The sequence below is a fragment of the Ambystoma mexicanum genome, chromosome 3p, assembly GCF_040938575.1.
Source record: "Ambystoma mexicanum isolate Mex_15411 chromosome 3p, UKY_AmexF1_1, whole genome shotgun sequence".
In the NCBI taxonomy this organism is placed as follows: Eukaryota; Metazoa; Chordata; class Amphibia; order Caudata; family Ambystomatidae; genus Ambystoma; species Ambystoma mexicanum.
In genome coordinates, this window is record NC_090925.1 from 1,131,042,665 (window position 1) to 1,131,064,242 (window position 21,578).

Here is a 21,578-nt window from a genome sequence, read left to right on the forward strand (position 1 = left end):
GTTGTTACAATGTAGCACGGGATGTTGATACATCGAAAGCTATGTTCCTCTTATGTGTCCTTCTGTGCCTGCTGCAGCTCCCAACGAACAAAGACCCAGTGCCCCTGCGACCGTGTCCTGTACAAAGTGGGTCGCTGGGCGGCAGGGTCCGGCTCCTCACAGTCTCTCGTGCGCCCTTGTCAGATTCCGTGTGTTCCCTCAGTTCGTGACTGACATCGGTGCCTCACCATTAGTACTCACACTCCTCCAGAGGGTATTTACTGCGCTGTTCCGCATCCGTGCACACACTTTCGAGTTGGTGCGATCCCGGCGCCGCAATCCACCGCCGTCCTTGCACAAGTGTACACCTCCGTGCTGCGTCCCTTTGTCCTCATATGATCGCCATTTTGGAACTTCTACCCGTTGTTCGTGGCAGTCTTCTTCGGGCTTGGTGTTCCTGAGCCCCGGTGCCAATCAATGAAAAATGCTCTCCAGTCTCTCCTTGTAGTTTCCCACGGGTGCTCATTCCATTTTATTCAGTCTTCAGCACATGAGTGCATGTTTTTTTCCCGGATCATTACAGGATCAACAGGAGCTCCCCTGGATACACATCTGCCTACATGGCCTTGTAGCCACGCCCCCCTGGCTGAGCACTAGATGTGTATTGATATAGTACTCCTCATCTGCTTTCATCATTTCAAAGCCTGCAATGCAAACCCTGTGACTATTAAAATGTCAGCCTTGTCACTCATTTGCATTCAATAAAGCATTTCCCCCTGGCAGAATACATCCCCATCACCTTCTTCCTTGTTGTGCCACAAGTCATCCATTGCATCACTGTGGCATACTTGTCTTTGTTCTATTAAATAGTGATTGTTCGAATAGTAAATCCAGTTAGTTTGCTGTGTTGGTCCTGGAAACCCAATTTGTTTAACAGAACAAACTGTAACTTTTGGGGAATCTTTTTTTCTTTCAATTGTTGGGACAACTTGTAAGCACATTCCACAATTCCCATGATGCAGCACCGCAAATGCTTCCCTGCCTTAGTTATTGCCCTTTTCTCCCAACCAGGCCTGTTTCTAACTTCCTCTGTGGTAATTGTTCCAATGTCTCTAACCCCCTTTCGGATTGATCCAGGTTCATAGTCATTATTTTTTTACATCTTATAAATCGAACAACCATGGGTTAAGCGAATAGCCAGCTATGCAAGATCTAGCATTTCAACCACCTAGCTAATTTTGATAAGAGCTTCTTAGGGATTCCATCATTTGGATTCAAAATAATTCTCGCACAGTAGTCTCCTCACGAAGACCTATTACCTTGCCCATGGGGGACACTGTGTTTCAGGTTCCTTTCGCTTTGCCAGCTGAATCTGCATATAGGTATGGCTGCCAACTTTGAACAGGTTCTTACAATACTACAGCACAGCCTTGTTTAACAGTTGAATATTTCCCTGACAGTGTGGTACTGGGGGTTACTCTGGTAAGTGCTTAAGTTGCTAGTGAGAATCACATAAGGGCTGCAACCAATCTTTCTCTTTGCTTTGCGTCGCATATTGAAAAGACGTGTGGCAGTGCATCTGTCCATTTAAAGTCAGTTCCGACACACATTTTTGAGATTCTATTTTTGAAGATCCCATTTTGCTTTCCATTGCCCCAGCAGTTTATGGAAGATATGGGCAGTAGAGCCTCTGCTGAATCTATAGTAATTGACAGAGCTTCTTCACCACTTTCCCGGAACATCTGTTCTTTGTTCTCTATCAATACTCACTGGCACCCCAAAGCGTGGCCTTAAACCTCTGCATCTGCTCGGCGACAGGGGTAGGCTTCAGTGAACTCTGAGAACATATCAAAGATCCCCAAGACAAATTTCCACACTGCAGCTTTGAGAATCTGTATGAAGTCACACTCCAGATTGCCAAAAGGATCCTAGGCTATGCGGTGATCTCCTTGACTCACATTGCCACATTGTTTCTCTGACAAGCCATGCACTGCCACCATAGAAAAATCTGGTGTACCTAACCCACCATCCTCTTTTGGCCCCCATTGACCATGTGTGCAACTCTGTGTTGCATACATTTAAAATAGTATAGTAGTGATTGGGACACCACTAGACGACCATATTTTGTGCACCATGATTTATCTGATTGTAATATTCATTCGAATGGATTGTGTCCTCCCACGTATTCCTTATCTTTGATAAATCCACTTCCAACTTGCTGGCCTTGGAAATAATTTCACAGTAGAGGGAGCTGTGCGTCGACGACCCTCGAAGGCCTCCGTATCGGCGCCAACGTCACCATAGGTATAAATAGTCTTGCGCAGCTTCTGTTGCTCAGTTTCATTTGTCCGTGCTTCGTGAGCCTTGGAGACGCAACGCTCGGTTCTTCTACTCATCGAAAATCTTAATATCCTACGATGTCACCTTCGTCCGAAATATCGACGCCGCGATCCGGCTTAAAAAAATGTCGAGATTGTGATAAAAAGATGTCATTTTAACAGATCTTCACAGGATCTGTTTGTGGTGCCTGGGATCAGAGCACCAGAGTTAGGAATGTGAGGACTGTATGTCCATGACGGCGAAAGCCTCGAAGGGGTGTAGGGGAAGCTAGAAAGAGGTAAGCCTGTTAAATCTTCTACTCGTTTGAAATTATCCTCGGCTGAGTCGAGACATTCGTCTCCTCACCATCGAAAGAAACATTCCTGATCGAGGTCTCAAAGCGGTTCCCACCACTCTTCGAGATCGAGACATTCTAAGAAGAGGCGTCATAGATCGCCCTCTTCTTCATCCTCTAATTCCCCACAAAGGGTCAACTGCCCCACTAAACACAGCTCTCCAGCTAAGTGGGAGAAATTTCGAAAGAAAATGCTTAGGGTCTTCGAGAACGCAGCCTTGACCCCCTCGGAGATGCCTAGAGGTGGTACCCTCGTTGAAAGACCCGAAAAACAAAAACGCAGAGTCATCGGACCCGGCAAACAAAAACCCTTGAGAGCGTTGCAAACCCTTGAGTAAAGACAAGACTTCATCAAATAAGACTGCGTCATCTACGCCATCGTCGAAGGTAGCTTCGACGCACAAGTCATTGACAGCTTTGTCGACGCCGTCGTCGACTCGGATGAAAGAGAAGCCCTCGAAGCCACAGGCCCCAACTACTCCATCGGCACTACAGGTGTCAAATGTCTCGACCAAGGCGTCGAGAGTGGCGTCGACAATATCGACAACACCGAGTAGGATTCCGATCCTCTCGACGACATGGAGGCCTTTTTCAAGTCTTTCAACGCCATTTACAGGATTGTCAAGACCTATGACGTCTGCATCAACAACTGCAACTTTTTCGTATGCAGTATCCACCAATTTGGAACCCTCTTCTCTGGAAATGGACTTTACCCCTCTTCCACGATCTGACTATTTCAGAACTTTATCCTCTATTTATGAGGAAGGAGAGGACTCTGACAGTGAGAGGCCTTTTGGTTTACAAACAACAAGAGTGCCTATTCCAGAGGAATTAACCTCTGAGGAGAATAGATTGAGAGATCTTCAAGAATCTTGACAAGATGCCAGTGGCACAGATACCTCTCCAGAGGCAGAATTTGCCAGACCAGAACCTGGAGAGCATGCACAAATGCCTTACAGAGCCCTCAGGGCAAGAATTATGTAATTTATGGGGTGGACAACACCTACACCCTCTTTCCAACAAGATGACCTTACAGACATCTTGGATAAAGGGCCTCAAGAAGATCCTATAGTTCCTTTTCATGCATGATTGCAGAGAAAAATAGCTGCAAATTGGGAAACACTGGAGGTTATCCCGGTAGTAAATAAAAAGCTCTCTGCAAAATACAGGGTGTCGTCCTCAGACCGTGAATATTTAAGTAAGCACCCAACTCTAGTAGTGCAGGCAGCGATGTCATCAAGTAGTAAGTCGGCATACCCCACTATACCACAAGACCGGGATGACAAAAGATTTGATGCCATGTCTAAAAAGATCTTCTCAGCATGCCGTATGGCACTTAAGTCTATTAACGCCACTTGCACGCTTGCGAGATTCAGCCACGTCCTTTGGGAGTGCGCTTCATTGGCGGCTGACCATCTCCCAGAAGGGGTTAAACGGGACGCATTCTTAAACATCGACAAGGATGGGAAGGATGCGATGTGTGAGTCCCTCCGAGCCATGACGGCGAGTACCACAATCCTCAGATTTGCGTGGTTGCGGAAGTCTGGTTTTGCTCCTGATGTACAAGCCAGGCTTCTGAACATGCCTCTCTATTTGGCAAGAAAGCTGATGACAGTCTGGAGAAATTGCAAACCTCAAAGGCCACAGCAAAATCACATGGGGCTGCAATCCGTCAAACTCCAAATCGCCCCACAGGTACGTCCTAGAAGTAGAAGCCCTTTCGTTTATACTCCACATTCAGAAAATCAGTGGGGCCAGAAACGATTCACCTATGGTGGACGGGTCAAAGGTACCAAGCCCGCATCAGCAGGTGCTGCTTTACCCTCAGCATCTGCGTCAGCCGCTTCTAAACACCTCTGAAGTCTCACCACACAAAACACCAGTAGGAGGCAGGTTAACTCAACATCTGACAGAATGGCAAGCTTTTACGTAAACAGTTGCCCAAGGTTACTGCCTGCCTTTCCTACACACTCCTCAGTCATCCACCGGGGAACAACTCTTTGAAGCTTCCAGACCCGCTCCTTATGCAGGAGATTTCAGACCTGCTAGAGAAAGGTGCCATAGAACCGGTACCTGTAGTGGAGAGGAACAAGGGTTGGTATTCCCCCTACTTTCTAATACCAAAGAAGGACGGAGGACTGAGACCCATCTTGGACTTGCGAGAATTGAACAAATTCCTCAGGAAAGACAAGTTCAAGATGGTAACCCTGTCTCAAATCCTTCAGGCCCTCCAGCTTCAGGATTGGTTGGTATCTCTGGACCTTCAGGATGCTTACTTTCTTTCATGTGCCAATCCATCACAAGCCCAGGAAGTACCTGAGGTTCGCCATTGACAGCTCTCACTATCAATTTCGGGTTCTGCCATTTGGGCTGACCTTCGCCCGAGGGTCTTCACCAAACTAAGGGAGGGAAGGGATTCATGTCTACCCCTACCTGGACGATTGGTTGATCAGAGCAGTGTCCCCGGAACAAGCTCAGATCCATCTAGATTGTTTGCCACTTCCTCCACAAACTGGGCTTCTCCCTCAACTTAAAGAAGTCACAGATACCATCACAGAGACTCCAGTTCATTGGAACAGTCCTGGACACATCCCTGGGAAAAGCCTTGCCAACAAAGGTGAGGGCTCAAGATATTCTGCAGATGGTCGCCAGGTTTCAAAATGCCCAGCGTCTACCAGGCTTTGACTTTTTGAGGTTGCTCGGCCTCATGGCATCCTGCATTTTTCTAGTGCCAGAGGCTCGCCTGAGAATGAGATCTCTCCAGTGGGTGCTAAGGACCCAGTGGTCGCAATTCACACGAAGAATGTCAGATCTCCTGCAAATCCCAGACAGAGTAGCCAAAGACCTTCAGTGGTGGGCCTGTCGGGAGAACATTCTGAAAGAAGAACAGTTTTGGCAACCATGGCCGGAGATAACAGTAGTCACGGACACTTCACTCAGGGGTGGGGAGCCCATGCCAACGAGTTGACCATCAACTAACTCTTGTCAGGTGGGATTTAACCCGTGATTATTCCATCATGAAAATGGGGATAACATTTCTACACATGAAATTAAGTTTCCAGGATTAGAATATGTGACTTGAACATATGCCTTATTTTTGCTTTGAGAAAGGCTCGCGTGAAGCCGAAACACGTGTAAACTACAGGGCACCACAACATTTTTTCTTTTGCAAACCATTTATTTAAATACAATTTCTTTGAAAAAGACTTAACAAACAGTGTGGCGCAGTTATTGTGTGAAAAAACATATTTTTTTGCAAATAACAACGGAGGTAGGGGTATTGGTTCTTCCGTAACCTTCCACACCAACGCCACACGTCCTTACAAAAGTAACATCAGGTCGCAGGCATAAGAAATTGTACCCCGGCCTGACCCCTCAATTTTCATATTTAATATTGATTCTACTTTGCTCCAACCATTCTTTTCAACATCAGAAGCATTTTCCTATATTTCAGTCCATCTCTGCAGAAGATTGCATCTAAGGTGTGTCCAGCATTGTGGGTGGGACCGTTTACTATTTCAAGTGGAGGGTTTCCAGTAGGGCACTTGGGGAGTTTGCTGTGGTTTCATTTTCTCTTCTGAACCAGATGTTGGAGTCCATCGACTATGTTGTCATAAGTGGAGAGGTTGGCAATGGCGTCAGTGAGATTTGTGGCAAAGTTGGGGTTGTAGGATGGCGGCCTGTAGTTGTGGAGGAGCAGCGGATTGGAGTGGTCATTGAGTTTGATGTTGATTAGGAGTAATTCACAAACTTCTATGTCGGCTGAGTGGAGCACATGTGTTTTTTGTGTGCTAGTGTGATTCCTCCTCCTTTTCGTTTTTTCTTTGTTAGAGTGTATTAGTTTGAAGTTGTCCGATACCCATGTTTCTGTGAGGAAGAGCGTGTCAGTGCTGCCTCCGCTTAAGAGGTCATACATTTCTATTTTGTTCTTGGCCATGAATTGAACATTGAAAAGACTGCAGTGTAGTGCGTGTGTTTTTTCTTGTTTTTTTCGTATCATTTCTCGGCTCTCGGTTTGGGTGGTGCCTGTCTGATTTTCGGCCGAGACTGTTATTTGCTGGTTGTGTTGTTGGGGCCTCTAGCTCTTTTTGATGAGTTATACTAAGTTGAGCGGTGGGTTTCTTTGTTCTGATTCGTAATGATTGGGTGTTTGGTTGTCTGTGTGGTCTTTTTTTCAGTCTCTTGTAATGTAAGGTGTGTGGATGGATAGGGATTCTAGCTTGCTTCTGATTCTTGTGGGGATTTTTCCAATTTTTTTTGGAGTTACTGGGTTCTGTGTTGTGGTGTGCGATTGGTCAGTTCATTGGGTCCTTAATTGTGAGTTGTAATGTTTTTTCCTTTGTGGTCGGATTGTTGGTGATGAAGGAACAGGAGGTGTATGCTGTTTTTGTTCTCCTCTTAGTTCGCATCTTTAGTCTGCTTAGTGGTTGTGGGAGGGAATTTTGAGGTGTTGTGAATTCTGGTAGGTGATACTAGTTCAATGGGGGAGGGGGCTTTCAGTCTCCTTTTTTGTTCCGTTTTCCATTCTTGTTAATTTGTCCTTCTTGTATCATGGTTTGTGGTCTTGATGTGTCGGGCTGTTTTGGCTCGATGTTGAACAGCGAGTTCGGCTGTTCGATTAAGTTGTTTTCAGTAGTAGGCTTTCCTGCTTGTGCAGCTCTCTGGTGTTTTTGGTTTTGATCCGACTAGGTGAGTCATGGTTTATAATGGTTTTTGGCTGGGCGAATTGATGTGGGTTTAAAAGTAATGGCATGTACCTCCCTGTGGTTCTAGGATTGTGGTGGCTTGCTTTTTCACCTCAGTCTTGGATTCAAATTTGCAATATATTCCAGGGGCGGGTTCCCTTCTGGGGTTGATTTTATTCCTGGTATCAGCAATAGATGGATGTGCTACAGCACACAGTGGCATCTTCCTCGCTGTGGTTGTGGTGGCTTTTTTTATTCTGCCATTTTGGATACAGGTTTGTCACATGTTCCAGGGGTGAGAGCCTTCCGGGGTTGAATATTTTCCTGGTCTCGGGGGTAGGTTGATGTACTGAACAACACAAAGTCGTGTCTGCCTTGCTGTGGTTGTAGGATTGTGGTTGCTTGCTTCTCTCTGGTGTCTTGCCTCATGGTTAAACTTTTTTTATTTGGATTTGATGGATTGGGTACTGAGATGTGCAGTGTTTTGGTGGTCCCAGGGGCGTAATCCTCCCTATGGAATTTGTCTCGTGATTGTGTTATTGATTTGGGTTGGCGCCTTATATTTAGGTGTGGGTGGGTGGGGTTTGATTTGTGATCACGGTTCCATCATGGACCCGGATTCTCTGTTAGTTCAGTACGAGGGTATAACTTTGTCAGAATCTTGAGATTGTGAGTTGGTTTATCCAAAGCTGTGGGATTCAGATGTGATGACACTCCATAGTATCGACATTCAAAGGTGGTGTGTTCTGCAGAACTGTAGTGTGGGGCTCCTTGTCTGTTGCACGCTTCAAAAGCAGAGCAACCCAGCAGTCGCAACGTTTTTAATATTTTATTTGTATCGCGCTCATACACAAGTGTTTCAGAGCGTGAGGGGATTATTGATATTTTATTAATGTTTAAATGTCGACTCAACCCAGCTGCCCCAGAGTTTGATTGTGGTGGCAACACACGCCTCTGAAATTCAAATGTGGTGCATTTCACGCATCAGTCATACATTCATATGTGCTGCAACCCATACAATAGCCAAGCTAGGTGCGGTGCAACTCATGCAGCAGCAAGATTCTGTGGTGCAGTATGTTTTGGACATTCTGTGATGGTGGGTGCAGGTGTGGCTAAGCATGAACACTGGCGAAGGAGACGTTTTGGAGGCAAGGTGTAAATTGTTGTAATGCACAAATATTGGTGAGACTCAAAGTAGAAAAAAAACCTACCTTTGGAACACTCCTGGGGCAGAATGCATGTGTGTCAAAACACAAAACAGTGGTGAGATAAACAGAGCAGCAAACCTATGTTTTCGAACACACTGTGGGGCAGAGTACAACAAGGGAGCATACCCACTCTGGGGGGCAAGGAGTGATTTGTGGTAAAAACCCAAGCAGTGGCGTGATAAAGCAACAAAACCTGCATTTGGAACACAATGGGGCAGAATGCAAGCGTGGCAATATTCAAACAGTGGCGTGACTCAGTGTGGTAGACCTACATTTGGAACACTCAGAATGCAAGTTTTGGCAAAACGCAAACCGTGGCGAGATAACCGATTAGCAAAACCTACATTTGTAACACTCTAGAGGCAAAATGCGAGTGTGCTGAAGCCCAATTAGTGGTGTGCTAACAGAGCAGCACAATCAACCTTTGGAACCCTCTAGGGGGGCTAAATGCAAGTAGTGGTAAAATACTGAGAGTGGCGAGATAAGGCAGCAAAACCTACATTTGGAACACTATGGGCCAAAATGCAAGCGCGCTAAAAAAACAATTAGTGGTGTGATAACAGACGAGCATGTTTATGATTTGTAGTCGAAATGGCTTCCTTTACAGGGAAACCCAATTGAAACCATAGAAGGAAAGGTAAGGGGGTCGGTTAGAAGGGGAGGAGTTATGTGATGGGTTCACCGCTGTGGAGACCATAAAAGGGGGCTTATCTGCTTACCATGAGAAGCCACCGGCCGAGAGACCTGTGGACGTGGTATATGGAGGATCCCCCAGTCACCTTTAAGCCCCCAAGGAAAAGGCCAGTGCCTAAATTGTGCCAGAGCTGTCCAATAGTCATCCCGTGGACTTATTTTATCAAAAGGGCTGAAAAACAGTTCTTCTGGTATTATTTTTGGCAGAGCTTGTTTTGTTTCTAACATTGCTGACTCTGTCTCTCCTTGCAAACCAACTGCTTCTGATGGATTCATCACTTAATTTGTAGGGACATAGTGCACAATTTAAAGTATTGTATTATTGCACGGGTCTCCCTTCATAAGTGTCACAATGAAATAGCTTTTTAAAAAATATAGTCAGAATTATTTGTTTTAAATTGCAGCATTTTGCCCACTTTTCTCCAAATTCTGGAAGCTTGTTTGCTATGATTACATGTACAGCGGTTCCCCTTTAATCTCGGTTGCACAGACACCTGAAAAAAGTATTTCATAACTGCACAAAGGAAAACAATAATTAGTGAAATGTTTGGTGATGTTGTGGTCTTAATATGGCAGACCTGTTATTTAAGGACTTGGGCACCGAATTTTCGTCAGTCCTTAGTATTCAGTTTAGATCTGTTTGAATGTGTTTTCAATGTTCACACCGTTGCCATGATGTAGAAAGCAGCTGTATGTGAAATAGTCAAATTATCCCAGAAAAAATATATAGATCTTCAAGACCACGATACTGCGGCAGTATATGATGCCGGCTGGGGCGTTAAGTGAAGTGGATGACCCTGGCATTTATTGTTTTACAGAAAAGCTACAGTATCCCCATCAAAATATGTCTCTTGTGTGGAGTGAGGCAAAATGCCTGGGACTGCCATCATATGAGGGGAACAGTGTGAGGAGGAAGAAACCCCTGGAAATTTAAGCCCCAGGCAATGTCAAACAGAAAATGCTGGTGATTCACAGTTGGCACCAGACAACATTCGTAAATCCAAACATGGAACTGGACTCTGCAACAAGCACACAGCTGGTGTGAACACAACCAAAGTTGATTGCATGTCTGAGCCCGACCTGAAATTCATGGCAGTGGGGAAAGGTAAACCAACAAAGCATGTGTACTATATGTGCATATGCCAGTAACATGTACACAAATGTGCAGCTTTTGCAGCACCAACACGAGAGCGTCCCACTGCAGTAACGCTGCTTAATTCCTAGTCGGTGGACTGTCTATATGAGACCTTGGGCCATGGGGCCTGGGGCATTTGCCGAATTGAATCATTAGAGAAACCACACACACGGAATTCAATTTGGGACAGAGTGCATGCATGTAGAACCGTTTGACATCCGCCAATCCCACCAACGCAAACTAATAGAGAAATTGGCTCACTAATCCAAGTTTCATTAGAACAATTAATGAAAGAGCTAAAAACCCCTGTCCAAAAGAGTACAATATACCGGTAAAAGATGTTGCTTGGTGGACATTGATTCAAGATGCCATGTGGGGAAAGCTAGATCGGATTAAAAAGGACATTGAAGTAAAAAAAAAAGGGGAAATATCAATATGGCAACAGACATCTGTGATCGGATGATGCCTCTGCAAAAACCGTCAGATCGTCAATTTAACTTCATGTCTGTGTCAGAACCTGAATTGGCAAATATTATTGACCACCTTAACCCTACTAGTTATCAAGGGGATCCTGGCCCGGCAATGATTATAAAGTCCTGCTCCCCTATCCTTATCAGTGCCTTGTGTAAATTTGTTAATGCCTCCTTTGCGGAAAACCATGTGCCAGGGGGGCTTAAGAATGCCTGGATCACCCCATTCCTGGACTGTGTCCTAATACGGCAGCCAATTACCGGCCTATCACAAACACTCCATTTCTTCTACAAATATTAGATTGCATGGTTTACATCCAGATATCCGCTCATTTCAATGAACACATTATTTTAAACACATGGCAATCAGGTTTTAGGCAGGGTCACGGAACGGAAACCGCTTTACTGGACCTTAAATCCAGGCTACTAGACTCCATGGATAAAGGTCAAACGGTTCTATGTTCTTTCATTAACAGTCATTTTTAGGACTGCCTTTTTTACGAGTACACAATTATGCAAAAGGTCATTGACATTTTCTTTTTGGAGGGTTTCCCCCCAAATCCCTCCTCCCCTGCCTATTTTTAACTATTCACGCCCCCCCCCCATTCCTTACCTGCTCTTTCCCACCCCCAGCCCCCAGAATTTCGATGCCCTTTTTCATAAAAATGATTCTGGGGATCTGGAAGGTGATAAGTAATAGAAGAAAAGTGCCCCTTGGACACAAGAGGAGGGTTGTGCTCTTGTGAGGGGAGGCGAACCCCGGAAGCCCAGAAGCGGGGTATGCTACAGTGAAGAGAGAGATATAAAGAGTGACTTTGATCCCCAGTGAGGGGATGTGAAACAGTGGTGGAGAGCCGCATGACCCAGAAGAGGGAGTAAATAACAGAGAGAAAGGGAGCCACAAACAGGGGAGTAGTTTGGGACACTTGGCAAAGGGAGGAAGCCCTAAAATCCTGAGAGAGACGAAGAGGCTTTGTGGGCCCAGAAGAAACAATAAGAGCTGACATCATGAAAACACTAATCAGGAGACTGGACTTTCTGAAACCTTCTGTATGCCTTTTTATTTGTCATTATCCTTTATATATAATCCTGCTTTCAATGACTACATTTCCTAAGAACCTTTGTTGCAGCCGTTCTGAAACTATTTCCATGCAATAGTCTTATGTTTTACTTTTATTTAACAAAACCCTTTTCATTTATTCGGGTGTTGGTAGTTGTGTGTTCCTTTGGCCATGTGACTGAATGTTGGGACAAATTATACTAGGTTCTTTTGAGCTTAGGATCCCTTTTCATCCACTTTTCGTTACTTCACCGTCCAGGCAAAGTTGCAAAAAAATTGCTCCTTTTGCTTTTGAATTAACGCCCCTTAGATCATGTAGCATTTGTGCAGCTCGTCCCTTAGACCCTGTGACCTGGAACGACGGAAACTACTGATGAGGAATGGTGGGATCTCCAGATGTGAACTAAGAAAATGAAAAGAGAACTTCCAAACATACCCCGTGACAAATATGTTGGGGTTTCTGTGATTATAAATAAAGGTTGAGTTTAACCTAATGTCTGTGCCTGGAGTACATATATTTATTTGCCTCTGTGACAGTGCACGCCCATGCATTCTGTTAGTATCTTTATTCTGGGGTGTAACCTTTGATGTAGGTTTGTGCACTGTGGTGTGGCGTGCAGATGACCACAGACAATGTTTAGTTTCTTTTTCTGATGTAACCAGAAAGTGAGAATCACTTCTTTTGGTATTTATGAAAATGATTAGGCATGATGTTGTTTTCATTGTATAATTACATTTTGAATATCATATTTTCTGTTAGGTGCCTATGATCGGTTTCTGCCTTATATACTTATGGGAAGTTTGACTGTGCTTATGGGAATACTTACACTGTTTCTCCCGGAAACCCACGGAGTGCCTTTGCCAGAGACTATTGAGCAGATGCTAAGACTGAAAGGGTCAGTATTTCTCCTTCATCTATCTTCTTGTGTCAGTAATGGATGGGCATTCTTGCGTTTTCTCACATTCCTGCCCCTAGGTTGCTGCAGGCAGTGCTATTTCCTGACTATTGACTAGCTAAAGTTGAATTTTATTTTTCTTCTGATTCACAGTGCATGATTACACATTCTGATTATTCATCTGGGAGTTAATTGTGCAGTATTTTCCTTTGTTCATTTCATGTTTTTTAACAACTTAATTTCTTTTTCTAACAGGTCGATGTTTTTCTATCCTTTTTTGTCAGGTTGAAAGCTTTAAGCAAAATGCCAGTGATGCCCATTTTGACAAAATTCCTTCCAATTCCCTCGCTTATCTGATTTTCATCCCTTGCAGTGTAATAGCTACTTCAAGCTTTATCAAATGTAGAGCACAGAAATACTTGTGTGAAGGAAGTATGAATAAACATAATAGCGCAAGTGATGCTACAATGCAAAATACATTCATATTCCCTGAATCCTAATGTAGAGGCAGATTAAACTAGCATGGGTATTTCTATTGGAATGTTTTAAATTTAGCTCATTGTTTTTAGTGACCGCTTAAAACATGCAATATTCAAAACCAGTGGCGATCGAAGAATTTGCTACAGCTTTGATGTATAATTGAAGAAAAAGAAACGCTCTCCACAGCAGCAAAATCATAAGACTAAATTACAAAAAGTGCCTCTTCCACTATATTAGGTGCATAAACAGACAACTTTTTTAATTCAATCAGAGGGCCATTAAATTGTGAACCGGCAGCACTAATAGGTCTGGTTTTTATAGGTATTTGCTGTTAGTTTTTTTTTTTATGGATAGATGGAAAGATTGATAGTTACGTTGGATTGTGTTGGTGGAAAGATGTGTTGATGAGAGTGGTTGTTTCCGGTGGATGATGGACGTCATTTTCTGAATGGACATGTTTAGGTGGATGTGTGGTTGGTTGTCTGTGAGAATGGGTGAGTACCGATGGTTGGGTGTGATTGTATGGACGGATGGATGGGTTTGATTCATAAATCAGTGAAACTGACTATGCATTAGTACTTTGATTGTTATTGGATGTGTGTGATTGGATGGGTATGATTAGGTGCATGTGAGTTGTGTGTGGAAATAGATAAATGTGTGATTATGTGATTTTTTTACTTTGTGGATGACTGGAATAGGATGGATGGGTGCAGTCAGATCAACATGTGTGCAGGGGGTTGCCATTTTTGCATCTGTGCAATACATTGTTCATTATTTACAATGGGACATGAAATACATTTATGTAAATTAGTTGAGGATTGATAATGTGTCAACTTTCTACAATGCTAGTTCTTGGGCGTGCAATCCTGCACATTTAATAGCAAAAAGACAAAATAACAAGAGCCAATATGCAAAGAACGAAACTAGGACTTGGTAGCCTGCTCGCTCCTGACGAGGAACAAGTGAGTAGGCAGCCACATTAAAGCCAGTTAAAGTGTAAAAGAAACACGCACTGGTAACGTTGGCAGGTTTCGTCTGATCATATGTTAGTTGATGCATCAAATTCCCCGATCAACGCCATGCCATGCCATGCCATGACTAAAGAGCAGCAGGTAATTGACACCATTATGTGCAATAACAATGGGTACTTAGCACAAACAGCGCACACATTTCAAACATAAGTAGACCCAAACGCTGTCAAGCCTGGACTTCTGGGAATCTTTTCATTCATTAAATTGACAGCAGAAGTAACACATTGCAACTCAGGCAAACACAGACTGTTTCATCTATCAGTAAATTGCAATGTCAGAAACCTAGAAAAGGGTGCATCATTCAGGGGGGTGCCTATTTGTACACATTTGAGTTCAAGCACTGCCATTACCAATAGGTGTAAAGAAAAATGCACATTGTTAACTAGGGCTCACTTCACATGAATAATTTAAGTAGTGCTTAAGGGCTTTAACATATTTGAGTAAGAGTAGTGCTGGAAGCAATACATCTTCAACAAAGGTAACACTCCTTGGCAGCGGAAAATGTCAATTTCCATCTAGACACACCCAAGTCTTGTTTTTCGCTTTCACGAGACTTCTGCTGTAACTCACCAGGAACCATGAATAGTCAAGGTGCTAAGATCTCCCATATCTCTTAATTGCAGAGTACATCAGTCTGAAGTGGAAGCATGCATGACCGAGCGATATACCGAGTACTTGCCATCTTGTCTAGTCAATACAGAACTCGCATATCTACCTGTCATATGGCAAACATGCCATAATACACATAATGGGACTTGCTGAATTGCAATCGGCATTTCCATGTTCCAGTCTCTTAGCCCCGTCTTTCACCAATATAAACATGGTTTACTTATTGTTCATTTATGCATTGTTAATTTATAATACTCCCTCTGGGAAAGCATTAGCTTCATGGTTCCCATGATGCATCCCAATGCATGGGCTCTGGACTCAAGAGATATTCAAACATATGCCCCCTCGTTCTGTTTGGCTTAGTTATCCTGTCTGGAAATTAGACTAGCGCTTTGCCAGGTCTCCAGCTACAGTCTCATTCTGAGATTTCCTCAACAAAATGGCTTTAACTGGCACATTTCTGCTACTTTGGATTCTATGGTTCTCCCAGGGCGTGTCCGTGCGTGCATGCAGACAACCCAAACGTGTCTCATGGCCCACATAGCAGAGAAGCATGGAGTTTTCGATGCCCGTACCATCAGATCATTTTGCAGATTGCACATATGTGCCTGTGGCAGCAAGAATCAGGACGAGTATGTCAGAAAGCTTGGTAGAAGGGGAAGAGATCCAGTGGGAGCCTCCAATGCAGAACTCTGCCAGTCGCGCACACTGTGAGGTGGGCAAGCAGGGGTGTCTCCAGGTTCTCTGCCTTCGAACATTGAAAAGGACAGCTCTCTTAGGTAGAGAAATTGCCCCCTAAGAGGGATTATTTTACATCCATGGGCTAATACCACATGGATGGGGTAGTACTATTACTGCAAGAATTGGCTCATACTGCTTGCATGGGGCATAACAAAAATAAGAGCGTTAACACCAAAAGGGCGGGGTAATACTTCATTTGCATTTGCATTATACACATGAATGTGGTAAAATCACAAAAACTAAAATATGTGGTTACAATATTTACACTCGTTAACAGTACTTGACCCACATTTAATTTTCATAGTGCCTGTTTTGCTGCTGACAATTATTAGGTTGCTTCTCGCCATCAGAGATATGGTTTAAGTCCACATAGGTGAAAGTCAATGCCTTTGGACAATTCAAAAGCAAACCTGCCAATGGCAGTACTGCTGTGCATGTACAGAATCATCTGGCCACTAGGAGCACTTGACCCGTTTGCAGAGCAAGACTCTAGGTTGCTGATATACTTTGTGATCAAAATAAAGGACTGTGGTGTTGGTTGACATTATGCCAGTTGTTGTGGTTTGCTGCGGTAGGTACTGCTCATTTGCATGGTGCAGACACTCACCTTCTGGGTTCATGGTGACTGGTGAGAACTGACTTTGGAGTTTCATTCTAAGGTGTGTGTTCGTGTTTCTGATTTCTTTACTTTTGAGGTTCTTTCTTGCATTATTTGGTTTCCAGGCCATCATTGTGGCCACATACTTCCTTCTCGTCGCATGGTCGCCGTGCAGTATATAAACACAGTTTGCTGGAGAGGAAGGGATATAGCAATCCGTCTGTTTGCTTCCATGAGTGCTGCTGAGGTCTTTGTTACTTAGTCTAAGCTTGTCTGCTCTCCAAAGCAATGGAGCGCTGCTGCTGTAACCAGTCGTAATTCTATGGAGCACGACCTCAACGAGGTGGATTTCGACAATTGTGCCCAAAATGACTGAGAATTCTGGCAACATGCACCTGGTCTTGAGATCTTCCTGGAGCCTCGTGTTTTTTTGTTTTTTTTTTGTACCTGCCTTTGCAGATCACTTTTTTCAGGTCTGTCGTGAGATAGTTGCACTTGTATGAATCGTCTATACATCCTACCCAACCGGGCGCAAGAAAAAGCTTATGCTTGAATAGTTTCGAAACAAGCCAAGTGATGTGGTGACCATCTTTGATGCAACTGGGAAAAAGCATTTGTTGGTTAAAAAAAACGCACAATGCAGCAATGAGTTTAGAGCTTCTTGAGAAACAGTATGGTTTGATGAACCTCACCTATGAGAAGAAAGTAATTTTGTATGTTGAGAATAACTTTCTTTTTGAAGCCTCGATTGGCACAAAAAGATGCTTTTAAATGCTATACCCTCCTGCTATGACATTACTTCAATAGAATTGGATTTCACATTCCACTGGCGCGACCTCACAGCATTGCGGTGCATCATTTCCTCTGCCTTACCAGGTTCCAGGTTGTGTGGAATAGGAGGGAGGATGGCAATAGAAGTAGTTGGGGGGAGGGGGGCATGTCTAGATTGCAAAGCTTACAAGTTGCTTTTTGAAAGTTGACAATCTCATTTTGCAGGTTTGAAAAAAATTGCATGTTCTTGTCAGTTACCTTTCCAGCTTCTGTAAGTGGTCAGGATGGAGCTGGGTATACATGTGCCTCTCCACGAGGTCTGCATAAATCGCACATACTAGATTCAGGAAACTCTTTCTTCTCTTACGTAGCATGCGCACACATCTGCAGCACCCTTTGTAGTTTGTTTAATTTCTATAGTGCTTTACACCAAAGCGCATAACAAATAGACGGTCCGAGTAAAATGTTAAATCTTTGTATATTACTGGACATTAAGAGATGAGAAGATCGGTTTTAAGGCGAGCGCAGAACAGAGAAACGGAGTTAATAGATCAGATCTCAAGAGGGATGGTATACCAGAACTAGAAGTGAAAAAGAATAGAATGAAATTGAGATTGGTCATAAGGGGTCTGAGAGTAAGAAGATATTGCGACTCAGAGTCTAAAGAGCCTGAAGGTACATAGAAAGAGATGAGAGAGGAAATGTAGACGGGTGCCATACCATGGGGGCTTTTGAAGACAGGACATTGAAAGTGAATTAACATACGAGATTCAAGGGAAAGTCATTCTTTTGCCTGTTCTTCCAGAACTATTAAGTACGGCATCGGCTTCCTTGCCCCTGCTCTTGCTGATTTCTGTAATCATTCTCTTTCAGCCGGGTCTACTCCTCCGTCAAGCACTCCTTTGTGCACCCCCTCCAGAAAAAGCCCTCTGCCGACCCCTTGTGTCCGGCTAACTACCACCCCATCTCTATCACTCCCTTCCGTGGGAAACTTCTGGAGAAGTTGGTCTTCCCCCAACTAACTCAGCATAATGAGCTTGTTGATTGCCTATACAACCATCAATCTCGATTCGGAGCATCCAGAGGCGTGGAAACTGCTCTCCTGAACACCTGGGAAGAATTGCTTGCATCTCTTGACTCTAACTCAGCCGCTGTTCTCATTCTACTTTATCTCTCTTATGCTTTCAATACGGTCAAGCACTCTATCCTCATAAGGTGGCTCCAGGATACCCTTGGTATCTCGTAGAGGGCACTAAACTGGCTGACATCCTTCCTCACTGACAGTCCCACCTAGGTTATCATGGTATCTTTCTCCTCCCCCATCTCTATCTCCGCTTGTGGTATTACCCAGGGCTCTGTCTTTTCATCCTGGTTCTTTAACATCTGTCTCATCCGGCTTGTTCACCTTATCGCCACTTTCCCCAGGTGACACTCAACTCTTTTTCAAACTTCCCTCTGAATTTCTTCCCACATCCTCTACCATTCCTGCTTGTCTGCTATACAGTCTTGGTGCGCCTCTAATGATCTGTCTCAATGACAGCAAGACTGAGATCCTTCCTATTGGGACTCCTGTTCCTTCTTTTCTCCCTTCACTCTAACCACCCTCAATGGGCTCTCCCCCCTCTCCTTCGAAAGCCAGAAACCATGCAGTCACCTTCGACTCCTCCCCTCCTTTTCCTTCCTTCCTCATATTCTGGACCTTTCCAAAAAGGCCCATTTCGAACTCCACCTCCTCAGAAGTACCCTCCACTTCCTCACTTTTCCCCAGAAACTCAATGTCTCTAGAGCTCTGGTACTCTCTAGTCTGGACTATTGCAGCAACCTCTTCCTTAATCTACCCTCTTCCTCTCTCCGCCCCCTCCAGCTAATCCAGAATAGGGCTGCAAGATTTATGCTTGGCATCAAGCCCAGGGACTGCATCTCTCCAGCCTTAAAATCTCTCCACTGGCTCCCGGGTGCTGCAAAGTTCAAATTCAAATCCCTCTGCATCATCCATAAGGCTTTCTGGGGCCTGGAGCCTGGGACCTCGCTATCTACAACTTGCTCTCACCAAATACTCTCCCTCTGGATCTCTCTGATCTTCCGGTTCGAACTCTCTGCTTGTCAAACACTTCTCTAAGCAGCGAGTGAGTGGCTTATCTCTTTCCTCTGTTGGCTCCCTCCTCTGGAACGCCCCCCCCTTACTCTCTCCGTCTTGAGCTGGATCTCTTCAAAATCCGCAAGCTCTTCAAAATTTTTCTCTTCTCCTCCTCCTTCCTCCTCACCCTCCTGTGCTAACCCCCAGTTGTTGAGATTTGTGGCCTGGGCCCTTGTGTATCCTTCTGAGCCCTGACCTTCTGTATAATTGCCTGCAGCCTTCTACCCTCCCCCTGCACTTTCCTTTGGGCACCCACTGGCCTTTGTTGTCTCACAGACCTGCACTTATTGTACTTGTAGGTGACCACTCTCCTACCAAGTGGTCTCTGCCTGGCACTTAGCAGTTGCCCTGCAACTGGCTCTCTGGCTCTTCCCCCTCTGTGGAACCTCTAGCACTTACCCACCTCCCCCTTCTCTCTATCTGCACTTGCATGTTTCAAATGCTCACAAGGCCAAGGAGGACCGCCTCTTCCTTTTGCTCATCATTGTTATTGTATTCCACTGTCTTGTTTTGTTCCCTTGTTCCCTCCCTTTTACACTGTGAGTGCTTTGAAACGCAATTTCTTGATGTATTAGCACCTTAAAAATGCACAATAAATAAGGAATAGAGGAGAAGGAGCAAAAGAATCACAAGCAGGGCGTTGAAAGAGAAGTCTGATAGAGGAATTGTAGATATATCTAAACGATGCAAGTTGATAAGCAAGAAAACCAAGCAAAATTGATGAACAGGAGAAAATAAAGAGGAAAAAACAGGAATGCCTAACATAGAGATGATAGCGATGGGGGCCGGCAACAGTGGACATATGAGCATAAAAAGATAAGGTGGGGTTGAAGATTACTCCAAGATTATGTGCTTAGATTGAGATTGGGAGAAAAGAGGGAGTGAAATAACAGAAGGCGGCAAAGGAAGAGGAATAGTAGAAGCAGGGAAGAAAGGGACTTAAGTCTTGGAACAGTTGAGATGTTAAAAGTGGTCAGACATCCAAGATTGGAGAGATATGAGACAGGCAGTCATGTTAGAGTGAATAGCATCCAAGAAGGAGTAGAGAGATCTTGTCATGCCCGCGCCGCTGGCGCACGCATTGGCAACCATCATGGACTACTTGGTAATCATTTATCCTCCTAATACTCCTTGAACAACTCCTTTTCACGCCTTGGTCTTTTATTTCCATTTGCTCAACTTTGGTTCTTTCTTATGTTATTCAATTAACTAAATTTACCATAATGCACCTGGCTGCAGTCCTCAATTCCTGGCTATTCTCATTCATCGTTATTGGGACCACAATCCCCAGAAGCCCTAGCGGCCAGTGCTGCTTCCACCTGCTCAGGACCAGAGAGGGAGGAGGCAGATTGTCTTCAGGTGTGCTGCTACAGGTGCTGTCAATTAGCCTGCCTCTGAACAGGGCAGAGCTATATATAAGCAGCTCCCTGCAGGAGCACAGTGTCTTGCATCTTGAGTCTCCCCGCTCCTGTTTGCCTTGACCCTTTACTTTGTATGCTGTTCCTGTTGCTGCATTATCCTGTTTTGTGCCAGTGCCCTTTCCGGGCTCCCTGCCTTGCAGCCAATCACGCTCCGCTGCCTTCTACCTACAGCCCTTGTCCTCTGGGCTTCCTGCCTTGCAGCCTATTACAGTCCTCTGCAGCCCTCTACAGTCAGCGGCCCTGCTCCTCTGGGCTCACTCCTTGCTGCCCTGCTCCTCTGGGCTCCTTCCCCTGCAGCCTGCCTCACTCCGGCTGCCTACAGTCCTAGTCCTCTGCAGCCCGCCTTGCAGCCTGCCTCACTCCGGTTGCCTACAGCTCTTGTCCTCTGGGCTCCCTACCGTGCAGCTTGCAACCTTCTGCTGTCTCAAAGCCCTTGTTCCCTGGGCTCCCTACCTTGCAGCCTGCACCTCTTCGCTGCCTACAGCCCTGCTCCTCTGGGCTCCCTACCTAGCGGCCCTATTCTTTTGGGCTCTCTGTCTGTCGCCTACTACTAATCTCTCTCTGTCCTGTTCTTCTGGACTCCCTGCCTTTCAGCCTACTACAGTCCTACGCAGTCCAATACAGTTTGCCTGCAACTAGTGCCACTCTTGACTGCAGACCTGCTTCCTACTTTGTAGCCTTCTCTTTTCCTGACTGCTGCTCCTTGTTCTCTTCCTTGAGTCCTCTGTACTCCACCTTAGGTTATCTATTTCAGTCTAACTGCCTTTCCTTCATTTCCTTCTGCTAGATTGCTCATTGACTTCCTTTTCTCTGGATATTTCTGTTCTTGTCTTCTCATGTGTCTTATGTAATCCCTTTGTACAGAGCTTGCCTGTTGGTTTCCGGCAGGCAACCTCTGCCCCTTCCTTTGTCGCGTTTTCAGTGTTAGACACCCACTGCTGTTGTTCCCAGCCATGAGCATACAGCGTGGGCCTCTGTTATAGCAATCTG

The 21,578-nt window shown here is 44.8% G+C and overlaps 1 protein-coding gene across 2 annotated transcripts in view; it reads left to right on the plus strand.

The window, feature by feature from the left end:
• Nucleotides 1-21,578, plus strand: part of LOC138581301 (organic cation/carnitine transporter 2-like) — a 747,170-nt gene that overhangs the window by 642,092 nt on the left and 83,500 nt on the right. For both annotated transcript variants that reach the window (XM_069652516.1, XM_069652515.1), the window contains exon 9: nucleotides 12,665-12,800. In XM_069652516.1, the coding sequence (XP_069508617.1) occupies nucleotides 12,665-12,800 (136 nt within the window). The remainder of the gene's footprint in view (nucleotides 1-12,664; nucleotides 12,801-21,578) is intronic.